Source organism: Salmo salar, chromosome ssa23 (genome assembly GCF_905237065.1).
Source record: "Salmo salar chromosome ssa23, Ssal_v3.1, whole genome shotgun sequence".
NCBI lineage: Eukaryota > Metazoa > Chordata > Actinopteri > Salmoniformes > Salmonidae > Salmo > Salmo salar.
The window spans coordinates 46,760,987-46,783,073 of NC_059464.1; the positions used below are offsets into that span (position 1 = coordinate 46,760,987).

The window sequence follows — 22,087 nt, forward strand, 5'->3', positions numbered from 1 at the left end:
AGCAGAGAGAGAGCGAGAGAGAGCAGAAAGAGAGAGAGAGAGACATAGAGAAAGAGAGTCCCCTCGTCCAGCTGGTCCTGGGGCTGAGTTCACAAACCTGTTCTACTAACACACTGAAGCCTCAGGACCAGAACATCCAATCAATCAGAATAAACCAAATTACAACACAGTCAAAACAAAACTACATTGCTTATTGGGAAACACACACAAACACAAAGGAAAATGCAGTGCTATCTGGCCCTAAATCGACAGTACACCATGGCTAAATATTTGACCATGGTTACTGATCAAAACCTTAGAAAAACCTTGACAAAGTACAGGCTCAGTGAGAACAGCCTTGCAATTGAGAAGGGTAGACACAGGAAAACCTGGCTCCCTGTAGAAGAAAGGCTGTGCAACCACTGCACCACAGCAGAACCTGAGACAGAGCTGCATTTCCTGACAAAATGTACAAAATATAAAACAATTAGAGAGTGTCATTTCCCCAAATTTGAAACCCTTATTCAAGGTTTCAAAGACCTCTCTGATGAGGATAGGCTACCCGTCCTGTTGGGGGAGGACGCAGAGAGCTGTGTGTTGGCAGCGCACTACATTGCTGCCTGCCATAAGATGAGGGACAGTGTCTGACAGACAAATCAACCTGCACATGTCCTCTACTGTATGCTTATTGTTATTGTTGAATGTATGGTTATTTTGACCTGTGGTTATTGTTGTTACTGTTGTCCCGTTGACAATTTTGATTCTCATTTTGATTTATTTTTAAATTGTAAATATCCAAAATAAGCTTTGGCAATATGTACATTGTTACGTCATGCCAATAAAGCAAATTGAATTGAATTGAATTGAGAGAGAGAGAGACAGAGAGAGAGAGAGTGACAGAGAGACAAAATGACACATTGTCATGTATATAACAGCACACTGATAAAGAACATTTCAAACAAATCAAGATGAGGTTAAGAAGTCCGAAGCACCACATCCTTCAGCTGAAGGACTAAGAAAGAGAGAAAACATGATGAGAGAATTACGCCAGACAGCAGTACAGACCAGTACAGACAGCAGTACAGACCAGTACAGACAGCAGTACAGACCAGTACAGACAGCAGTACAGACCAGTACAGACAGCAGTACAGACCAGTACAGACAGCAGTACAGACAGCAGTACAGACAGCAGTACAGACAGGTCAGAAAAAACACAGACAGGAAAATAGAAATGGTTTAATAACAGGAATCACAGACAGTTCAGTAACATCACATAGTAGAGACAGTTCTCCACTGATGTAGTCAGTAACATCACACAGCATTAGGAGCCAGTTCCACAGCGACAGGAGAGAGAGAGAGGGAGTTAGGAAGAAGAGAATGAAAGAAGGATAAAAGAAGGAGAGGAGAAGAAGAGTGTCAGATGATAATATAATCCACAAAGACACCCATCAAAGCTCCTGAAACCAGTAAGGAAAGAAAACATTTTAAGAGAGAGATTTTAAATTAGTTAACAAACACTCATATTCAAACGAAGGAACATATCCTTGCGGCTTGAGTTGCAATGATATTTAAAATTCAACATCACAACATGAGAGTATTAGAGCTGGTTATAGAAGAGACGGTCTGAGGAGATTATCATGAAAACCCAGTGTTGAGAAATGCAACGTTATAGTAATGATGTCCATAGTTATTATTTCAATACTATAGTTCGATTGAGAGCAGCCTGCATGAAGGAAAGCAGTATTAAAGGCCCAGTTCAGTCAAAAATCTGATTTTCTTATGTTTTATATTTCCACACTATGAGGTTGGAATAATACTGTGAAATTGTGAAAATTACTATAATGCCCTTTTAGTGTAAGAGCTGTTTGAAAAGACCACCTGACATTTCAGCCTGTTTTTGATGGGATGGAGTTTTGACCTGCTTGGTGACATCACCAGGCGGTAAATTAGTTAATAGACCAATAGGAAAGAGAGTTCCAAACCTCTCTGCCAATAACAGCTAGTTTTCTGTTTTCCCCTCCCCACTCAGACCACCCCAGACAGTCCTAGCAACATTCTTGCTTGAGAAATAGCTCTTTGCTAAGAAGCAATTTCTGTTTATTTTTGACCATTTTAATTGAAAACAAATCACAGTAAGGTACTTAATTGTTACCCGGAAATTATTTGATATTCAGATTTTTTTTTTAATGATTGCGTTGAACGTTTTAAAAACACAAACGAAAAGGCTACTTTAATGTTTAATTACCATAATAATGTTAGACGTCATATAACAATCTTACGTCATTATAGTTAAAGTGACCTATACTCCAGCTCCATTCTAAACACCTTAACATTGGAAGAGGTAGATATATTTAAGAACTAACATAATAACGATGTCTTGGTTGTAGACGTGCTGTACTTAGGAAAACTACCTCCTAGGATCTCTTACTGGGGGGAGATGACAACCAGTGTAATGCAATCTCCTCGACAGCACTTCCTTGGCACAGTCAGGTAAGATAATGGAGGACCAATCACAAGGAAGATAAATGAAGCACCAATCTATAGTGATTAAATTATATATTAACGTTTCACTCCCAGAACATTAAGAGCATCTTAACTACCTGGTTGGTTTGTGTCTCTCAGCAACATATCAACAACAACATTTAACTCAAATGACGGTAAACAAACAATGTCGGTTTCCAGGTTCCCTGCAATCAAATAGGGTTACATACTGTCCCATAATGCAATACTACCTTGATCTGTCACCCCTGTCATCAAACAGTTTTGTTAGACCATCATATTCTCCATAACTCACATCCCTTGGTTTTGGACTTTCAGCTGAACAACTTAGTACCAGTTACCAGTTACCAGTACCAATACCAGTTACCAGTTACCAGTTACTAATTACCAATACCAGTTACCAGTACCAATACCAATACCAGTTACCAGTTACCAGTACCAGTTACCAGTTACCAGTACCAATACCAGTTACCAGTTACCAGTTACTAATTACCAATACCAGTTACCAGTACCAATACCAGTTACCAGTACCAATATCAATACCAGTTACCAGTTACCAGTTACCAGTTACCAGTTACCAGTTACTAATTACCAATACCAGTTACCAGTACCAATACCAATACCAGTTACCAGTTACCAGTACCAGATACCAGTTACCAGTTACTAATTACCAATACCAGTTACCAGTTACTAATTACCAATACCAGTTACCAGTTACCAGTACCAATACCAATACCAGTTACCAGTACCAGATACCAGTTACCAGTACCAATACCAATACCAGTTACCAGTACCAATACCAATACCAGTTACCAGTTACTAATTACCAATACCAGTTACCAGTACCAATACCAATACCAGTTACCAGTACCAATATCAATACCAGTTACCAGTGCTAATATCAATACCAGCTGCCAGTTACCAGTACCAATATCAATACCAATACCAGTTACCAGTACAAATACCAATACCAGTACCAATATCAATACCAATACCAGTTACCAGTACAAATACCAATACCAATACCAATACCAGTTACCAGTTACCAGTACCAATACCAATACCAGTTGCCAGTTACCAGTATCAATACCAATGCCAGTTACCAGTTACCAGTACCAGTACCAATACCAGTTACCAGTTACCAGTACCAGTACCAATACCAGTTACCAGTTACCAGTTACCAGTGCTAATACCAATACCAGTTACCAGTACCAGTACCAATACCAGTTACCAGTTACTAGTACCAGTACCAATACCAGTTACCAGTTACCAGTTACCAGTGCTAATACCAATACCAGCTGCCAGTTTTACCATAGTGTTCATGTGGGGAATTCAGGGTTGAACCCAACAGAATGGTAAGGTAGTGCATGTTGTGGTTATTCATTGGCCCCACTACCCAGGTGTTCCTATGCAACCTACAGGGAGGGACCTACTTGATGGCTTTTTTCTCTCCTCCTCGCCCACGACCCGCCTCTGAAGTACCAGCCGCCTCCAGTCCTGGCTTATTCCTCTTCCCCTTGAGCCAGAGAGAGGAGAGGAGAGGAGAGGAGAGGAGAGGAGAGGAGAGGAGAGGAGAGGAGAGGAGAGGAGAGGAGAGGAGAGGAGAGGAGAGGAGAGGAGAGGAGAGGAGAGGAGAGGAGAGGAGAGGAGGGAGAGAGAGGGAGGGAGGGATAGAGGGAGGAGAGGAGAGGAGAGGAGAGGAGAGGAGAGGAGAGGAGAGGAGAGGAGAGGAGAGGAGAGGAGAGGAGAGGAGAGGAGAGGAGAGGGAGGGATAGAGAGGGAGGAAGGGATAGAGAGGGAGGGAGAGATAGAGGGAGGGATGGATAGAGAGGGAGGGAGTGATAGAGAGGGAGAGATAGAGAGGGAGGGAGGGAGGGAGGGGATGAGAGAGAAAAGGGATGAGAGAGATGAAAGGAGAGGGTACAAGAAAAGAGGAGAGGAAAAAGTGAGGAGAGGAGAGAGAGAAGGGATGGGTGAAAAGGGGCGAGAGAGGAGAGGGCGGGTAGGGGAGGGGAGGAGATGAGAAGATAAGAGGTTAGAGGGAGGGGAGAAAGAGGAGGGAGGAGAGAGAGGATGGATGAGAGAGAGAGAAGGGATGAGAGAGGAAAGGGGTGAGGAGAGGAGAGTATGAGTGAAGAACAGGATAGGAGAGAGGAGGAGAGAAGGGGGAAGAGACAAAAGGTCAGTGGTTAGATCTGCTCTCTGTGTTTGTGCTCTAATAAGGTTTAATAGCCTATCCTATTATCTCTGGAGGAGAACACACACACACACACACACACACAGCCGTATGATCATATTATCTCCTGAATAGAGCTCTTTCCCCCCCGAGTCCTTTAGCTGATGGTTCTGTGATTGCTGCTCATCAAAGTCAAATCTAGACTCGTTCTGATCCTCACTGATTATCATTCACACACTCAGCCCTGACATTTACATGGCGATTTGATCATGCCTGTTTTAAAGCAACACAGTCCAATGGATTCCCTGTGGAAGACTCCAGGTGTCTGTGCCACTCGGCTGTTTAAATTGATATCGTATGAAACGCACCAGGGCTGGCACAAGGACCGTATAACCACGTAACCCGACGGTTATGGATGAACAAACATTTAAATTCCATCCTTATAAATTCCCTTCCTCAACGGTTAACTCGCCCTCACTCACTTCCATTTCACCTCCAGCCGTCGACCTGACATACTGCTCACTTTGTTTGTACTTGCCACCAGTTTTCTGGTGTTATGGAACGAAAAAGCTGAATGAAGATGGGACGGCCGGTTATTCGTGGCGTTCGAGTCCGTCTCCGCGGTAACACGGACTGTTAATTAACAATGTGCTGAAACAAGCAAAGATGTTGTAGCAAACTAGTCTTTGGTTGCCTAGGCAACTTTTTTATTGTTGGACATTGTAAGTTGCAGGGGGTTGTTATTGGGGTTTTACACGCTGTGTGATAACAGGTAAATTACCACTCGATAAGTTTGCAGCCATATTTTCTACTTTACTGTCGTACTAGTCTGTAATGTAAGTGTGTTGTCAATACTGCTCTGCATAATTGTCTATAGATAAGTGCTTATTATTGTATTGGTGACACAGGTGGTTAATGCAGAAGTTTATTGTTATTGCTTGTACGCTACCGCAGCACTTCTGAATGTAGCCATTTACTGTTACTGTCGCACACTGTAATTTACGACTCTGGGGCTCCGGGCAGATAAGATAAGATCTTTAGCCTGTCAGATTCAGATGACAGCTTCACCAGAGAGAGAGGGGGGGGTGCCATAAATCTTTCTGTTGTCTAGTCAAGTAATTGGTTTATTTCTCTCCTGTTCTTTCTTTCTCTCCGGTTTATCGTTTAGGTTCCTGTTTATAGCTGTGTTATAATAGTGTAATGATATGGTTATTCATTCATGGTATATAGCCTATTTATATTGCATATTTATAATTCTTTCATTAATAATGTTTACATGTTGTCCATATTCGATTCCAAGATCCATTATAAATAACCAAAGTGTGTGTGTGTGTGTGTGTGTGTGTGTGTGTGTGTGTGTGTGTGTGTGTGTGTGTGTGTGTGTGTGTGTGTGTGTGTGTGGTGATGAAGAAAATGAATAAAACCCTTGAAAGGAGAAGCATCCGTACTCTTCTTGCCGGACAGCCTGTAGCGAGTCAGTGGTAAGTACACAGCAGGTGAGGGCTCAGAAGCCAACCAGCTCAGACGAACTCCAGCTAACCGTGTTTAAATGATCCTTTGAGACGGATTCTGACGTGGCTAGAGAGAAGATGTTCCAGTACTCAGAACTCAGAAGAGGAGTTGGAAGTTATCCTGCAATTCCCCAAAGCCTTATGGGGCTGTTGTCATCACCCACAACCCCCCACACACACAAAGAATCCCAGAAGAAGATGAGCTGAGGCCTGTGTCACCGCCGCAGGAGGAGCCCCCGGTACCACTGCTACTCTCCTGACCGCCACCGCTCAAGGCCCTCCTGGCTGGAGCTATTGTCACCGCCGTGGGAGTACCACAACTGCCGCTGCTTCCCGAGACAGTCAGACTACTCCCTGAGAGACAGTACTCCAGCCTGGTACTCAGCACTCTATTGTCCCCCCCCCCCCCGGCCTCCACTATGTCCCAAGGTGGCACAGCTATTCACCAGATTGACGTCACTCCAGGTCCCCCAGCTGGAGCCTACGTCGTATCTGCAAGAGCGTCGGCATCACAACTTCCCCCCGGGGTAGCCCAGCTACTTTCCTGATCGACGACCGTCTAGGCCCCCTGGGCCTGAGCCACCAGAGAACCGGGTCCACTTCTGGTCTCCAGAGCGGCCTAGCCCCCTTCCAGTTTGACAAAACTCTATAGTGGACATTCCACCACAAGGTCTGCAGCCTTCCTCAGCCAGAGCATCGACTAGCCATAGTTAAGGAGACTCCCTCTCCAGTCGCTGCCTTGGGTCCTGTTCTGGTTGCCATTGCAACGTCGTCCTCTCCTCCCAGTGGGAACCCCCTGTTGGTCGAGACAGATGTTCGGGTGCCCAAGGTCCGACTGCCTGCTCTCCCCTGGAAGCTTTAGCCACAAAGACTCTACCTGCTCTCCCCTGGAAGCCCCTACTCTTAGGATGGAGTCAGAGCCTGAAGCTACTCCAGATGTTAAGTGCAGCCTGGGTGTTGGGGCCTCTCCAGCCACGGTCTGGTGGGATCAGCCCTGTCGTCGAAGTTCAGTCTGCCTATGTCAAGGCCCAGCCTGTGACCACAAGGACTAATGCCTAGGCAACACCCCCCTCCCTGCAGCAGCACCACATGTAGAAATATAATGATTAGAACAGGCTGTCAGCCCCAGCCTGGTGGAACCTGCCTGCTAGCTCCAGTCTCCAGACCTTGCCTAAGGGGGCACTCCAGTACTCTCCTTGGCACCCACCGGACATCACCTTGGGTGACACACCAGAAGTCCCAACGATGACCCCTGACTTAGACATCCAGTTCCTGTCCACCATGGTAGGGTCATAGTTCCCTTCCTTTCCGTAGGATCAGAGTTCCCTTCCAACATGGTAGGGTCATAGTTTCCTTCCTTCCTGGTAGGGTGAGAGAAATCCCTGCCTCCATGGTAGGTTCAGAGTTCCCTTCCTTCCTGGTAGGTTCAGAGTTCCCTTCCTTCCTGGTTGGGTCAGAGTTCCCTTCCTTACTGGTAGGTTCAGAGTTCCTTTCTTTCCTGGTTGGGTCAGAGTTCCCTTCCTTCCTGGTTGCTTCAGAGTTCCCTTCCTTCCTGGTAGGTTCAGAGTTCCCTTCCTTCCTGGTAGGTTCAAAGTTCCCTTCCTTCCTGGTAGGTTCAGATTTCCTTTCTTTCCTGGTTGGGTCAGAGTTCCCTTCCTTCCTGGTTGGGTCAGAGTTCCCTTCCTTACTGGTAGGTTCAGAGTTCCTTTCTTTCCTGGTTGGGTCAGAGTTCCCTTCCTTCCTGGTTGCTTCAGAGTTCCCTTCCTTCCTGGTAGGTTCAAAGTTCCCTTCCTTCCTGGTAGGTTCAGATTTCCCTTCCTTCCTGGTTGGGTCAGAGTTCCCTTCCTTCCTGGTTGGTTGGTTAAGAGTTCCCTTCCTCGATGGTAGGGTCAGAGTTCCCTTCCTTCCTTGTAGGGTCAGAGTTCCCTTCCTCCACGGTTAAATCACCCTCACTCACTTCCATTTCACCTCCATCCCTCAACCTGACATACTACTCACTTTGTTTGTACTTGCCACCAGTTGTCTCTGACCCCCTGTCTCCCTTTCTATCGCCATCTTCTTCTAATTCAACCTCAACCTCTGATTTCCTCATTCTCTTCAATGCCTTCTTCCTCTTTTTCCTCTTCCTGAAACAGAAGACTGTCTGCCACACTCATAACAGAAATTCCTGCTTGTCTCTGTAGCCCTTGTTCACGGGATCGTCCACACAAAATCCATGCAACCTCCAACCGTCCTAGCAATCTCTTCCTCCCAAGGATCCCAGATAGCACGGACCATTGTGTTTGTCAAAGCTTGCGTTAAAGTGTTTGTTTACATAACCTTTTACTGTTGTAAACACTGTAGTAAATCTACTCAAGACAAAGGCTGACACCTAGTGGTGACATGATGAACGGCATGTTACTGCATTTCAATGCTTATTCGTGAACGGTGTGGTTTCAGATTGACTTTGAGACAAAGTTTCATTCATTCAGCCAGTCACCCCTTGTGGTGGTTTAACACAAACACTTTAACATACTTCTTATCCACTGCTATAGACATACACATCTTTAAGTTGTACCTAAGAAGTTAAACTAAACAAGTTTTGTGTCATATTGTCACGTTCTGGCCAGTATAAGGATTAATTGTCATTGTAGTTTGGTCAGGACGTGGCAGAGGGTATTGGTTCTATGTGGTTCGGGGTGGTGTGTTTGTTGAAGGGGCATTTGATTTAAATATTCCGGGGGTTTTGGGCACTGTTTGATTTTCAGGTATTCTATGTTTAGTCTAGTGTGTCTGTTTCTATGTTTGGTTAATTTGGGTTGGGACTCTCAGTTGAAGGCAGGTGTTGTCTATTTGCCTTTGATTGAGAGTCCCATATATTAGGGTGGGAGATTGTTCTGTGTTTAGCCTTGTGCCTTGCCAGACTGTTTTGTTGATCGTTCGTTCTTTTGTTATTTTGTTATTTTATTCATTTTGAATTTATTAAACGTCAAGATAAGCATAAACATACCTGCTGCATTTTGGTCTCATCACTACGACAACCGTGACAGAATCTCCCACCACCAAAGGACCAAGCAGCAGAGGAAGGAGCAAAGGGATTTCGAGTTGGACCAACGGGAGAAATGGACCTGGGAGGAAGTTCTGGACGGGGCTGGACCTTGGCACCAGGCTGGGGAGTACCGTCGCCCACGGGAGGAAATTGAGGCAGCCAAGGCAGAGAGGCGGAGGTACGAGGCCTTGGACGCGCTGAGGGAGAAGCACGAGAGGCACCCCCAATCATTTATTTTTGGGGGGGCACACGGGTAGTTTGGCTAGGCCAAGGAAGAGCCAGAAGCCAGCTACCCGTGGTTATATGGAGGAGCGTATGAGGTGGAGGGCGCCATGTTTCGCTGAGGTGCGCACTATCTCACCCATACGCACGCACAGTCCGGTGCGCGCCATTCCAGCCCCGCGCAGATGCCGTGCTAGAGTGGGCATCCAGCCTGGGAGGAGGATGCCTGCGCAGCGCATCTGGTCGCCGGTAAGCCTCCTCGGACCAGGCTATCCTACTCCCGCTCTAAGCACGGCAACCATCAGGCCCCTGCACAGCCCAGTTCGCCCTGTACTAGCACCCCGCTCGTACAGGGATACTAGTTCCATCCAGCCAGGACGGGTTGTGCAGGAGGTAAGATCAAGACCGCCTGTGCACCTCCATAGCCTGGTGTTTCCAGTTCCTGTCTCTCGTGCGGACCCGGAAGTGCGTCAGCCCAGTCCGACTCGTCCTGTTCCTGCTCCCCGCACTAGCCTGGCGGTACGTGTTCCCAGTCTGGTACGTCCAGTACCAGCACCACGCACCAGGCTTCAAGTGTGTCATCCCAGTCCGACGTCGGCAGGGCCGCCCGTCAGTCAAGAGTCGCCAGAGCCGCCCGTCAGTCAAGAGTCGCCAGAGCCGCCCGTCAGTCAAGAGTCGCCAGAGCCGCCCGTCAGTCAAGAGTCGCCAGAGCCGCCCGTCAGTCAAGAGTCGCCAGAGCCGCCCGTCAGTCAAGAGTCGCCAGAGCCGCCCGTCAGTCAAGAGTCGCCAGAGCCGCCCGTCAGTCAAGAGTCGCCAGAGCCGCCCGTCAGTCAAGAGTCGCCAGAGGCGCCCGTCAGTCAGGAGCCGCCAGAGCCGCCCACTAGTCAGGAGCCGCCAGAGCCGGCCAGACTGCCCGGAGCCGCCAGAGTGGCCAGACTGCCCGGAGCTGCCAGAGTGGCCAGACTTCCCGGAGCTGCCAGAGTGGCCAGACTGCCCGGAGCTGCCAGAGTGGCCAGACTGCCCGGAGCTGCCAGAGTGGCCAGACTGCCCGGAGCTGCCAGAGTGGCCAGACTGCCCGGAGCTGCCAGAGTGACCAGACTGCCCGGGGCTGCCAGAGTGGCCCATCGGCCCAGAGTCTAGCAACAACCTTGAACTGAGTAAGCCTGACAATTCAAAACTTAAAGAGATTAACTGTTTAATTGCTGAGTTTGCATACAGGGTGGAGAGGTGGAGGTCTGCCCATGATCCGGATCAGGGGGAGTCTGCCTACGGTCCGAGGCTGATCGGGTCGGTCGGCACTCTGGAGGACAATAGGCCGGAGCCTGAACCACCACCTGCATAGGTGGGTTGGGGAGGGGGGGTGTAGCACAAGTGCCGTTGGTGACGGCAGCCACCCTCCCTTCCCTCCCTTTACTTTAGGGGGATTTTTTTGTTGTTGTTTGGGTTTTTGTTATTCTTGAGGTGCTTCCGGGGTTGGCACCTTTAGGGGGGGGTACTGTCACGTCCTGGCCAGTATAAAGGTTAATTGTCATTGTAGTTTGGTCAGGACGTGGCAAAGGGTATTCGTTTTATGTGGTTCGGGGTGGTGTGTTTGTTGAAGGGGCATTTGATTTAAGTATTCCAGGGTTTTTGGGCACTGTTTGATTTTCAGGTATTCTATGTTTAGTCTAGTGTGTCTGTTTCTATGTTTGGTTAATTGGGGTTGGGACTCTCAGTTGAAGGCAGGTGTTGTCTATCTGCCTTTGATTGAGAGTCCCATATATTAGGGTGGGAGATTGTTCTGTGTTTAGCCTTGTGCCTTGCCAGACTGTTTTGTTGATCGTTCGTGCTTTTGTTATTTTGGTGTTCATTTTGAATTTATTAAACGTCAAGATGAGCATAAACATACCTGCTGCATTTTGGTCTCATCACTACGACAACTGTGACACATATCTCTATCATATTTATAGAGGATATAGTTGATTTTGGTGGATATCCTGTAAACCACAAATAAAATGTTCACTAAGAGTATTTGTTAAACCTTTGTGTCACGCCCTGACCTTGGAGATCCTTTATTCTCTATTTTGGTTAGGTCGGTGTGTGACTAGGGTGGGCATTCTAGTTTCTTTATTTCTAGGTCGGCTTGGTATGGTTCCCAATCAGAGGCAGCTGTCTATCGTTGTCTCTGATTGGGGATCATATTTGAGCAGCTTTGTCCCACCTGTTGGTTGTGGGATCTTGTTTGTGTATAGTTGCCTTGAGCACTGCTTAGCTTCACGTTCTTTATTGTTGGTTTTTTTGCCGGTTCAAGTAATAAAGATGATGAACCCAAACCATGCTGCATTTTGGTCTAATTCTTACAACAATGACCGTGACACTTTGGATCACAATGTGTGTAAAAAAAAAAAAAAACTGTTTTTCATTCCACCTCTAAAAAAACTCAAAAATCGGTATTGGACCCAAAAATCCCATATCGATCAGGCTCTACAGCAAAGATGATTTATTATATTGACAAGATATTCAAGAAACTGCTCTAACAATGAAAATACATGTCCTCAATGATGGAAGGCAGGTGGAAGGGAAAGCGATCAGGTGGGACCGTTATAGCCAATGAGAGGGAAGATGCGTATGTAAACAAGCTTCAGTACATTTTGTAACAAGCTAAACATTTCTCTATTTGATCAAATAAGCCTCAATAAACACTCTCTCATAGACCTCCATGCAAAAAAAGGTCTGCTTATCTTGCGGGGGAAAGATTTGGGGGGCGGAGGTAATCCACTCGCTTTGCCTCCTCCTCTCTGGTGATAGCTAGTGATATTAAGGCAGACATTCAAAACAGATGATCCAAGGTCATCTAGCTAGGAGTTATGAGTCAGAACTAGGGTCACCAAATTTTGTCAGCCGGTGATTGTCAAGCAAATAACTGTCGGTCTAACGGGAATTTACCCTTTAATTAACAAACACATTTAGCCTCTCCTGGCTTCCACACATAGACTACAAGCCACTGATGCAGACCTTTGGAACATCTACATTTTAAAAAGTCTAATAAATCCATGTAATAAAGCCTACACCTTCACAATAAATCCATCATTTAATTTACACAGGTCTAAAGAAACATGATATGAAGAAAACATTTTCTATTTCAGAAGAACAGAATAGTATACTCTGAGTTGTCATGTGAAACGTCTGCTTCCAACTCACACTCTCAAACACGTAGGTCCCCTGAATGCAGCTCACGCTCCAGATCCCAATCACCTGAATTCTAATCACCTGTTCACACACCTGTATGTCATTATCACACACTATTTAGTTCAGTTCTTTGCACCCCATCACTGTGAGGTATTGTTTGTTTTGTGACACACGGCTGTCAGTGTGCTCGGTTTCCTGTGAGTTACTCCTCCCGTGTATGATAGTTTTTGCCTGCCTCACTAATGATGCCTTTTTGCCTATTCCCTGCCTGTACTTAAGCCTATTGGATTTCCTGTTACCTACCTATTGCCTGATCTCTTGGACTACATTACTAGCCTTTTCCCTGCCTGTACTGTTGCCCTTTTGGCCCCCTGTGTATGACCTCTGCCTGCCCCTGGACCCAGCTACCTGCCTCCTCCTGTGTATGACCTTCTGCCTGCCCCTGGACCCTGCTACCTGTCCCTGGACCCTTCTACCTGCCTCCTCCTGTGTATGACCTTCTGCCTGCCCCTGGACCCAGCTACCTGCCTCCTCCTGTGTATGACCTCTGCCTGCCCCTGGACCCAGCTACCTGCCTTCTCCTGTGTATGACCTTCTGCCTGCCCCTGGACCCAGCTACCTTCCTCCTCCTGTGTATGACCTTCTGCCTGCCCCTGGACCCAGCTACCTGCCTTCTCCTGTGTATGACCTTCTGCCTGCCCCTGGACCCAGCTACCTGCCTCCTCCTGTGTATGACCTTCTGCCTGCCCCTGGACCCAGCTACCTGCCTCCTCCTGTGTATGACCTTCTGCCTGCCCCTGCCCCTGGACCCAGCTACCTGCCTCCCCCTGTGTATGACCTTCTGACTGCCCCTGGACCCAGCTACCTGCCTCCTCCTGTGTATGACCTTCTGCCTGCCCCTGGACCCAGCTACCTGCCTCCTCCTGTGTATGACCTTCTGCCTGCCCCTGCCCCTGGACCCAGCTACCTGCCTCCTCCTGTGTATGACCTTCTGCCTGCCCCTGGACCCAGCTACCTGCCTCCCCCTGTGTATGACCTTCTGACTGCCCCTGGACCCAGCTACCTGTCTCCTCCTGTGTATGACCTTCTGCCCGCCCCTGGACCCAGCTACCTGCCTTCTCCTGTGGTCCTTTGCAATAAACACCTGCTGTGCCCTACGCTTGAAACCGTCTCTCTGTCTCCCCTTGTATTCATTACATTATGTTTGGCCCTGATCTGGCTATGCCATATGGCTGTGGGCTACACTAGTTCATTTAGCACACAAGATTTGCTTAAAATTCTGTGGCATTATTTTATAGTATGAATAAATTGAACTTAGCTGAATAAAATAGAAAGGATATCATCCACACATGCGGCTATTCTGTGTTGAGCAGTTAACAAATAAATAGGTACTGCTACATGCTTAATTTAGAGTTATTCATGTAACTTTAGTTGTTCTACAAAAGTTGGACAATACGTTTCGATTTTTAATACATTATAAGGCTGCATGATGATTTGAAAAAAAAGTTGCTTTAAAGGCATGAGCTCTGCTTTGTTTTTTTGCGCAGGGTTTACACACTTCATCAGTTTCTCATTCACAATTTGACAAGCACTTGATAATGCCTTGAATTTCCTAGCGGATTTACCTTTGTGGCCATAATGCAACCTAAAAAAATCCATGCCTTTTGCGGCCAGTGGCCGTTGTGCCCTTGGCCCGGAGTGCTGCACGCTCGGAAGCACCTCTCACTCACATGGCTCTCCATCAGCTAAACCGGGCTTTCTCACAGGCTTCAAGTGAAGACGGACACTTTGGGGATGCAACTAAGCGTATCCTTATCCATTTTTCAGGTGCATATTGAAGATATTGGAAGAACTGTCCATATTTACTTTTCGTCGGCCAACAAGATGACTTGGCCTAACGAACAGCAAAAGCACTAGCCTATGGCAATTGACTATCCCCCATAGTACAAAAGTTGACATATTCTATTACTGTGCGAGAAGTGAATGTTCCAAACATAGTCTGGGGCAGTTGTGGGATGTGATAGATTCCAAATTAATACAACCACTAGCATCAAAAACCTTTTTTTAGGCGATGAGGCTGACGCAACAGATCAGAACGTTTAGCTTAAAATGTGATAAACTATTAGGCTATTTATTCACGTTATGAGCGCAGCAATGCACAGACAGCAGTAGGTTATAAGTGTGAATATTCTATTAGCAGGAATACACCATTATCAAAAGTGACCGCAAATGAGATTATGCTTGTAATATTATAAAGGTGCATTTTTATGGTGGAAATTGTCTTCCCTAAACTTGAAACTCACGCGCTGCTTATGTATGGTAAAGCGGATTAATGTGCTTCATTTTAAGAAGTTATTTGGCCACTTTAGTTGTGATACAAACCTTATCAAAACATATAGGCCTATGGGCTAGGCTACATGAGGTGTGATACAAACCTTATTAAAACATATAAGCCTATGGGCTAGGCTACATGAGGTGTGATACTAACCTTATCAAACATATATGGGCTAGGCTACATGAGGTGTGATACTAACCTTATTAAAACATATAGGACTATGGGCTAGGCTACATGAGGTGTGATACTAACCTTATTAAAACATATAGGACTATGGGCTAGGCTACATGAGGTGTGATACAGACCTTATTAAAACATATAGGCCTATGAGCTAGGCTACATGAGGTGTGATACTAACCTTATTAAGCATATAGGTCTATGGGCTAGGCTACATGAGGTGTGATACAAACCTTATTAAAACATATAGGCCTATGGGCTAGGCTACATGAGGTGTGATACAGACCTTATTAAAACATATAGGCCTATGAGCTAGGCTACATGAGGTGTGATACTAACCTTATTAAACATATAGGCCTATAGGCTAGGCTACATGAGGTGTGATACAAACCTTATCAAAACATATAGGCCTATGGGCTAGGCTACATGAGGTGTGCGACTATGATTAGAAAAAGTTGGCAAAAAAAAAGGTATGCATTGTTTCTTGCCTTATGCTGGACATCATTCACAAGTGATGGGCTAATAATGTCACCCATCAGACTATTCTTGATTTAATCTTGTCTTTACACATACTAAATAATATGTGTGAAATTTGTTTTGATTTAGAATGGGCCATTATCATGCACCTGTCTGGAAACAGGGGCAGCAGGAAAAAATACATGTCATCTATGATCTTAAATAGCGAATGGAGGATGCTTTCCCGTGGTTAGCTTTCATGCCAGCCAGGTCGACTAGACTCCTGTTAAGATAAGCAATGTGCTTCATATTAGGAAAGTTGAGAAATTAATCTTGTAGGCCTAGCCTTTAGAAAGCTGATGGGAGCCTCCTCTTTTTAATAGAGGCCATCACTCTGTTTTCTCACGCAATTGCATAGCCCATAGAAACGTTGCGCAACATGAGCTCATGGGCTCTCACGAAGTGTTTGATTAGATTTTCCATCACCTTTGCATTGATGTCAGAGTGATTAGAGGGACAATAGAGTGCTGAGTAACAGGCAGTTAGCAAGTTTGCTAGGCTACTAATGACCAGCAGCAGCATCAGAGCTTGGAGAAGCCTAATTATCGTGACTAAATGAACCTGAACACATCTTGAATCAACCTGTGACTCAATATCTTGAAAATAGCAACGCTGTTAATTGTACATGGCAAAAATGACAACACCGATCTATCTCAAACCAACTAAACAGAACGTGTGACTAAAATACAGGTTATCGAGATCAAGGAAGTACAAATATGCGGTGCCTTAAATCTACTGCAGGATCTCTTTACTGTCGGAGAGGCTGAGTCATAAAGATCAACTAACACACGTCTCCTTGCAAATTTACAATCCACACCTTAGACGCCAGGAGATTTGTGGGTCTTTGACCTGTTAATTAAACAGGCAAAGCTAACAATACAAGGCTCTAACGATAGTCTATACTTGGCTAAACAACTATATCTGTCCTTCTAAGAGAGAGAAAGTGAGAGAGAGAGAGAGAGAGAGAGAGAGAGAGAGCTTGGGGAGAGAAGGAGAGAGAGGGAGAGGAGAGATAGGACAGAGAGAGAGAGAGAACATGGGGAGAGAGAAAGAAAGAGGGAGAGCGAGGAGAGAGAGAGAGAGAGAGAGAGATATGACAGAGAGAGAGGGGACTGAGAGAAAGGGTTTGGGGAGAGAGAGAGAGAGAAAGAGAGAGAGAGAGGAGAGAGAGGACAGAGAGAGATAGGACAGAGAGAGAGAGAGAGGACTGTGGGGAGAGGAGAGAGAGGAGAGAGAGAACCATTTGTATATCGTTACAACACTGTATGTATATATATATATACATAATATGACATTTGTAATGTCTTTATTCTTTTGTAACTTCTGTGAGTGTAGAGAAAGAGAAAGAGAGAGATAGAGAGTAGATTGTTTAAACAGGACTAACCTGAAATAGAACAGTCAACAACTGAGTCAACACAGGCCCACAAATCAAACAGTGGGTTAAACAGCTGTATACAAATAGCAGTATGTCTGCAACAAGAGGACGATAGACGTCTTTCAACTGAACAGCACTCTCTCCAAGCCCTATACAGTACAGAGGTAAATATTGAACTTAGAGCGACATTGAGGTTGTATAGAGGCAGTCTCAGGGGTGTTGGAGTTAAACAGGATGCTGTTAGCATCTCTGTTCAACAACACAGAAAAGGTTTTTGTCATTCTATCAAGCAGAGACCGAGCAGACAGGTGAGTTTCATCATCCTTCATCCGAAATGAATGAACGTTGGAAAGCAGGAAAGACGTTCCAAAAACATGTTGTGCCTAAAACACACACACACACACACACACACGCACGCACGCACGCACGCACGCACACACACACACACACACACAAACACGCACGCACGCACACGCACACGCACACACACACACACACGCATGCACGGACGCACACACACACACACGCATACACATACACACACACTCACACACACACACGCACACACACTAATCAAACAGTGTTTTATCTAAATCTTGCAGATGAGATTTAAAAAATATATTTGGCTATAATTGGTCTCTGGGGACAGGCGTCGGCTGGCCAACGTGGATGCTCAGATTAGCCTATGATGCATTTCTAAAACCTGTCATTGACAAGTTTGTTGTCATAAGCACATCCTGAAGAACTGAATAATTTGCTTGAATAATTTGCATATATTTGGGGATGTGAGCACTCAGTCCGTTAGACTTGATGAAAAGCCTTGGTAATTGGGATATATCTTCCGAGTGTGGGCATACCTGCACATTGACAAAACAACAAAACTTCAGTGAATTCAATTCAGCGGTGAACTTGAGTATTGTAAATGGCATATGCAGTTCAGTATAATGATAATATTATTCAAATAATAATCAGTGAAGATGGCTGCCGTACTGTATGACTACCGTACTGTATAACTGATGTACTGTATGATTATCGTACTGTATGACTATCGTACTGTATGACGGCCATACTTTATGACTATCGTACTGTAGGACTATTGTACTGTATGACTATCGTACTGTATGACTGATATACTGTATGACTGCTGTACTGTATGACTATCGTACTGTAGGACTATTGTACTGTATGACTATCGTACTGTATGACTATCGTACTGTATGACTAATGTACTGTATGACTATCGTACTGTATGACTGCCGTACTGTATGACTGCCGTACTGTATGACTACCGTACTGTATGATTATCGTACAGTATGACTATCGTACTGTATGACTATCGTACTGTATGACTGCCGTACTGTATGACTGATGTACTGTATGACTGTCGTACTGTATGACTGATGTACTTTATGACTATCGTACTGTATGACTGATGTACTGTATGAATGTCGTACTGTATGACTGATGTACTGTATGACTATTGTACTGTATGACTGATGTACTTTATGACTATCGTACTGTATGACTATCGTACTGTATGACGGCCGTACTGTATAACTGATGTACTGTATGACTGATGTACTGTAAGACTGTCGTACTGTATGACTATCGTACTGTATGATTATCATACTGTATGATTATCGTACTGTATGATTATCGTACTGTATGACTATCCTACTGTATGACTGCCGTACTGTATGACTGATGTACTGTATGACTATCGTACTGTATGATTATCGTACTGTATGACTATCGTACTGTATGATTATCGTACTGTATGACTGTCATACTGTATGACTGATGTACTGTATGACTGATGTACTGTATGACTATCGTACTGTATGACTATCGTACTGTATGATTATCGTACTGTATGACTATCGTACTGTATGACTGATGTACTGTATGACTGTCGTACTGTATGACTGATGTACTGTATGACTGATGTACTGTATGAATAATGTACTGTATGACTGCCGTACTGTATGACTGATGTACTTACTGTATGACTGCTGTACTGTATGACTGATGTACTGTATGACTATCGTACTGTATGACTGCCGTATTGTATGACTGATGTACTTACTGTATGACTGCCGTACTGTATGACTACCGTACTGTATGACTGATGTACTGTATGACTGCCGTACTGTATGACTGATGTACTGTATGACTATCGTACTGTATGAATATCGTACTGTATGATCATCGTACTGTATGACTATCGTACTGTATGACTGCCGTACTGTATGACTGTTGTACTGTATGACTGATGTACTGTATGACTATCGTACTGTATGACTGATGTACTGTATGATTATCGTACTGTATGACTATCGTACTGTATGATTATCATACTGTATGACTATCGTACTGTATGATTATCGTACTGTATGACTGTCGTACTGTATGACTGATGTACTGTATGACTATCGTACTGTATGACTATTGTACTGTATGATTATCGTACTGTATGACTATCGTACTGTATGACTGATGTACTGTATGACTATCGTACTGTGTGACGGCCGTACTTTATGACTATCGTACTGTAGGACTATTGTACTGTATGACTATCGTACTGTATGACTGATATACTGTATGACTGCTGTACTGTATGACTATCGTACTGTAGGACTATTGTACTGTATGACTATCGTACCGTATGACTATCGTACTGTATGACTAATGAACTGTATGACTATCGTACTGTATGACTGCCGTACTGTATGACTGCCGTACTGTATGACTATCGTACTGTATGATTATCGTACAGTATGACTATCGTACTGTATGACTATCGTACTGTACGACTGCCGTACCGTATGACTGATGTACTGTATGACTGTCGTACTGTATGACTGATGTACTTTATGACTATCGTACTGTATGACTGATGTACTGTATGAATGTCGTACTGTATGACTGATGTACTGTATGACTATTGTACTGTATGACTGATGTACTTTATGACTATCGTACTGTATGACTATCGTACTGTATGACGGCCGTACTGTATAACTGATGTACTGTATGACTGATGTACTGTATGACTGTCGTACTGTATGACTATCGTACTGTATGATTATCATACTGTATGATTATCGTACTGTATGATTATCGTACCGTATGACTATCCTACTGTATGACTGCCGTACTGTATGACTGATGTACTGTATGACTATCGTACTGTATGATTATCGTACTGTATGACTATCGTACTGTATGATTATCGTACTGTATGACTGTCATAATGTATGACTGATGTACTGTATGACTGATGTACTGTATGACTATCGTACTGTATGACTATCGTACTGTATGATTATCGTACTGTATGACTATCGTACTGTATGACTGATGTACTGTATGACTGATGTACTGTATGAATAATGTACTGTATGACTGCCGTACTGTATGACTGATGTACTTACTGTATGACTGCTGTACTGTATGACTGATGTACTGTATGACTATCGTACTGTATGACTGCCGTATTGTATGACTGATGTACTTACTGTATGACTGCCGTACTGTATGACTACCGTACTGTATGACTGATGTACTGTATGACTGCCGTACTGTATGACTGATGTACTGTATGACTATCGTACTGTATGAATATCGTACTGTATGATCATCGTACTGTATGACTATCGTACTGTATGACTGCCGTACTGTATGACTGATGTACTGTATGACTGTCGTACTGTATGACTGATGTACTGTATGACTATCGTACTGTATGACTGATGTACTGTATGATTATCGTACTGTATGACTATCGTACTGTATGACTATTGTACTGTATGATTATCGTACTGTATGACTATCGTACTGTATGACTGATGTACTGTATGACTTTCATACTGTATGACTATCGTACTGTATGATTATCGTACTGTATGACTATCGTACTGTATGATTATCATACTGTATGACTATCGTACTGTATGACTATCAAACTGTATGACTATCGTACTGTATGACTGATGTACTGTATGACTGATGTACTGTATGACTATTGTACTGTATGACTATCGTACTGTATGACTATCGTACTGTATGACTGATGTACTGTATGACTATTGTACTGTATGATTATCGTACTGTATGACTATCGTACTGTATGACTGATGTACTGTATGACTATTGTACTGTATGATTATCGTACTTTATGATTATCGTACTGTATGATTATCGTACTGTATGACTGATGTACTGTATGACTGATGTACTGTATGACTATCATACTGTATGACTATCGTACTGTATGACTATCGTACTGTATGACTGATGTACTGTATGACTATCGTACTGTATGACTATTGTACTGTATGACTATCGTACTGTATGACTATCGTACTGTATGACTGCCGTACTGTATGACTGATGTACTGTATGACTGCCGTACTGTATGACTGATGTACATTATGACTATCGTACTGTAGGACTATCGCAGTGAAACTACTGTATGACTGCCGTACTGTATGACTATCGTACTGACTGATGTACTGTATGACTATCGTACTGTATGATTATCGTACTGACTGATGTACTGTATGACTGATGTACTGTATGACTATCGTACTGTATGACTATCGTACTGTATGACTGATGTACTGTATGACTATCGCATTGACTGATGTACTGTATGACTGCCGTACTGTATGACTATCGTACTGACTGATGTACTGTATGACTATCGTACTGTATGATTATCGTACTGACTGATGTACTGTATGACTGATGTACTGTATGATTATCGTACTGTATGACTATTGTACTGTATGACTATCGTACTGTATGACTGCCATACTGTATGACTACTGTACTGTATGACTATCGTACTGTATGACTATCGTACTGTATCACTGATGTACTGTATGACTATTGTACTGTATGACTATCGTACTGTATGATTATCGTACTGTATCACTGATGTACTGTATGACTATCGTACTGTATAACTATCGTACTGTATGACTATCGTACTGTATCACTGATGTACTGTATGACTATTGTACTGTATGACTATCGGACTGTATCACTGATGTACTGTATGACTATTGTACTGTATGACTACCATACTGTATGACTA

At 44.3% G+C, this 22,087-nt stretch overlaps 1 protein-coding gene across 1 annotated transcript in view; it reads right to left on the bottom strand.

Moving 5' to 3' along the window:
* The window catches only part of LOC106592751 (synaptotagmin-7), a 391,227-nt gene that overhangs the window by 144,970 nt on the left and 224,170 nt on the right, over positions 1–22,087 (bottom strand). The window contains exon 3 of the mRNA XM_045705960.1: positions 3,912–3,994. Within this exon, the coding sequence (XP_045561916.1) occupies positions 3,912–3,994 (83 nt within the window). The remainder of the gene's footprint in view (positions 1–3,911; positions 3,995–22,087) is intronic.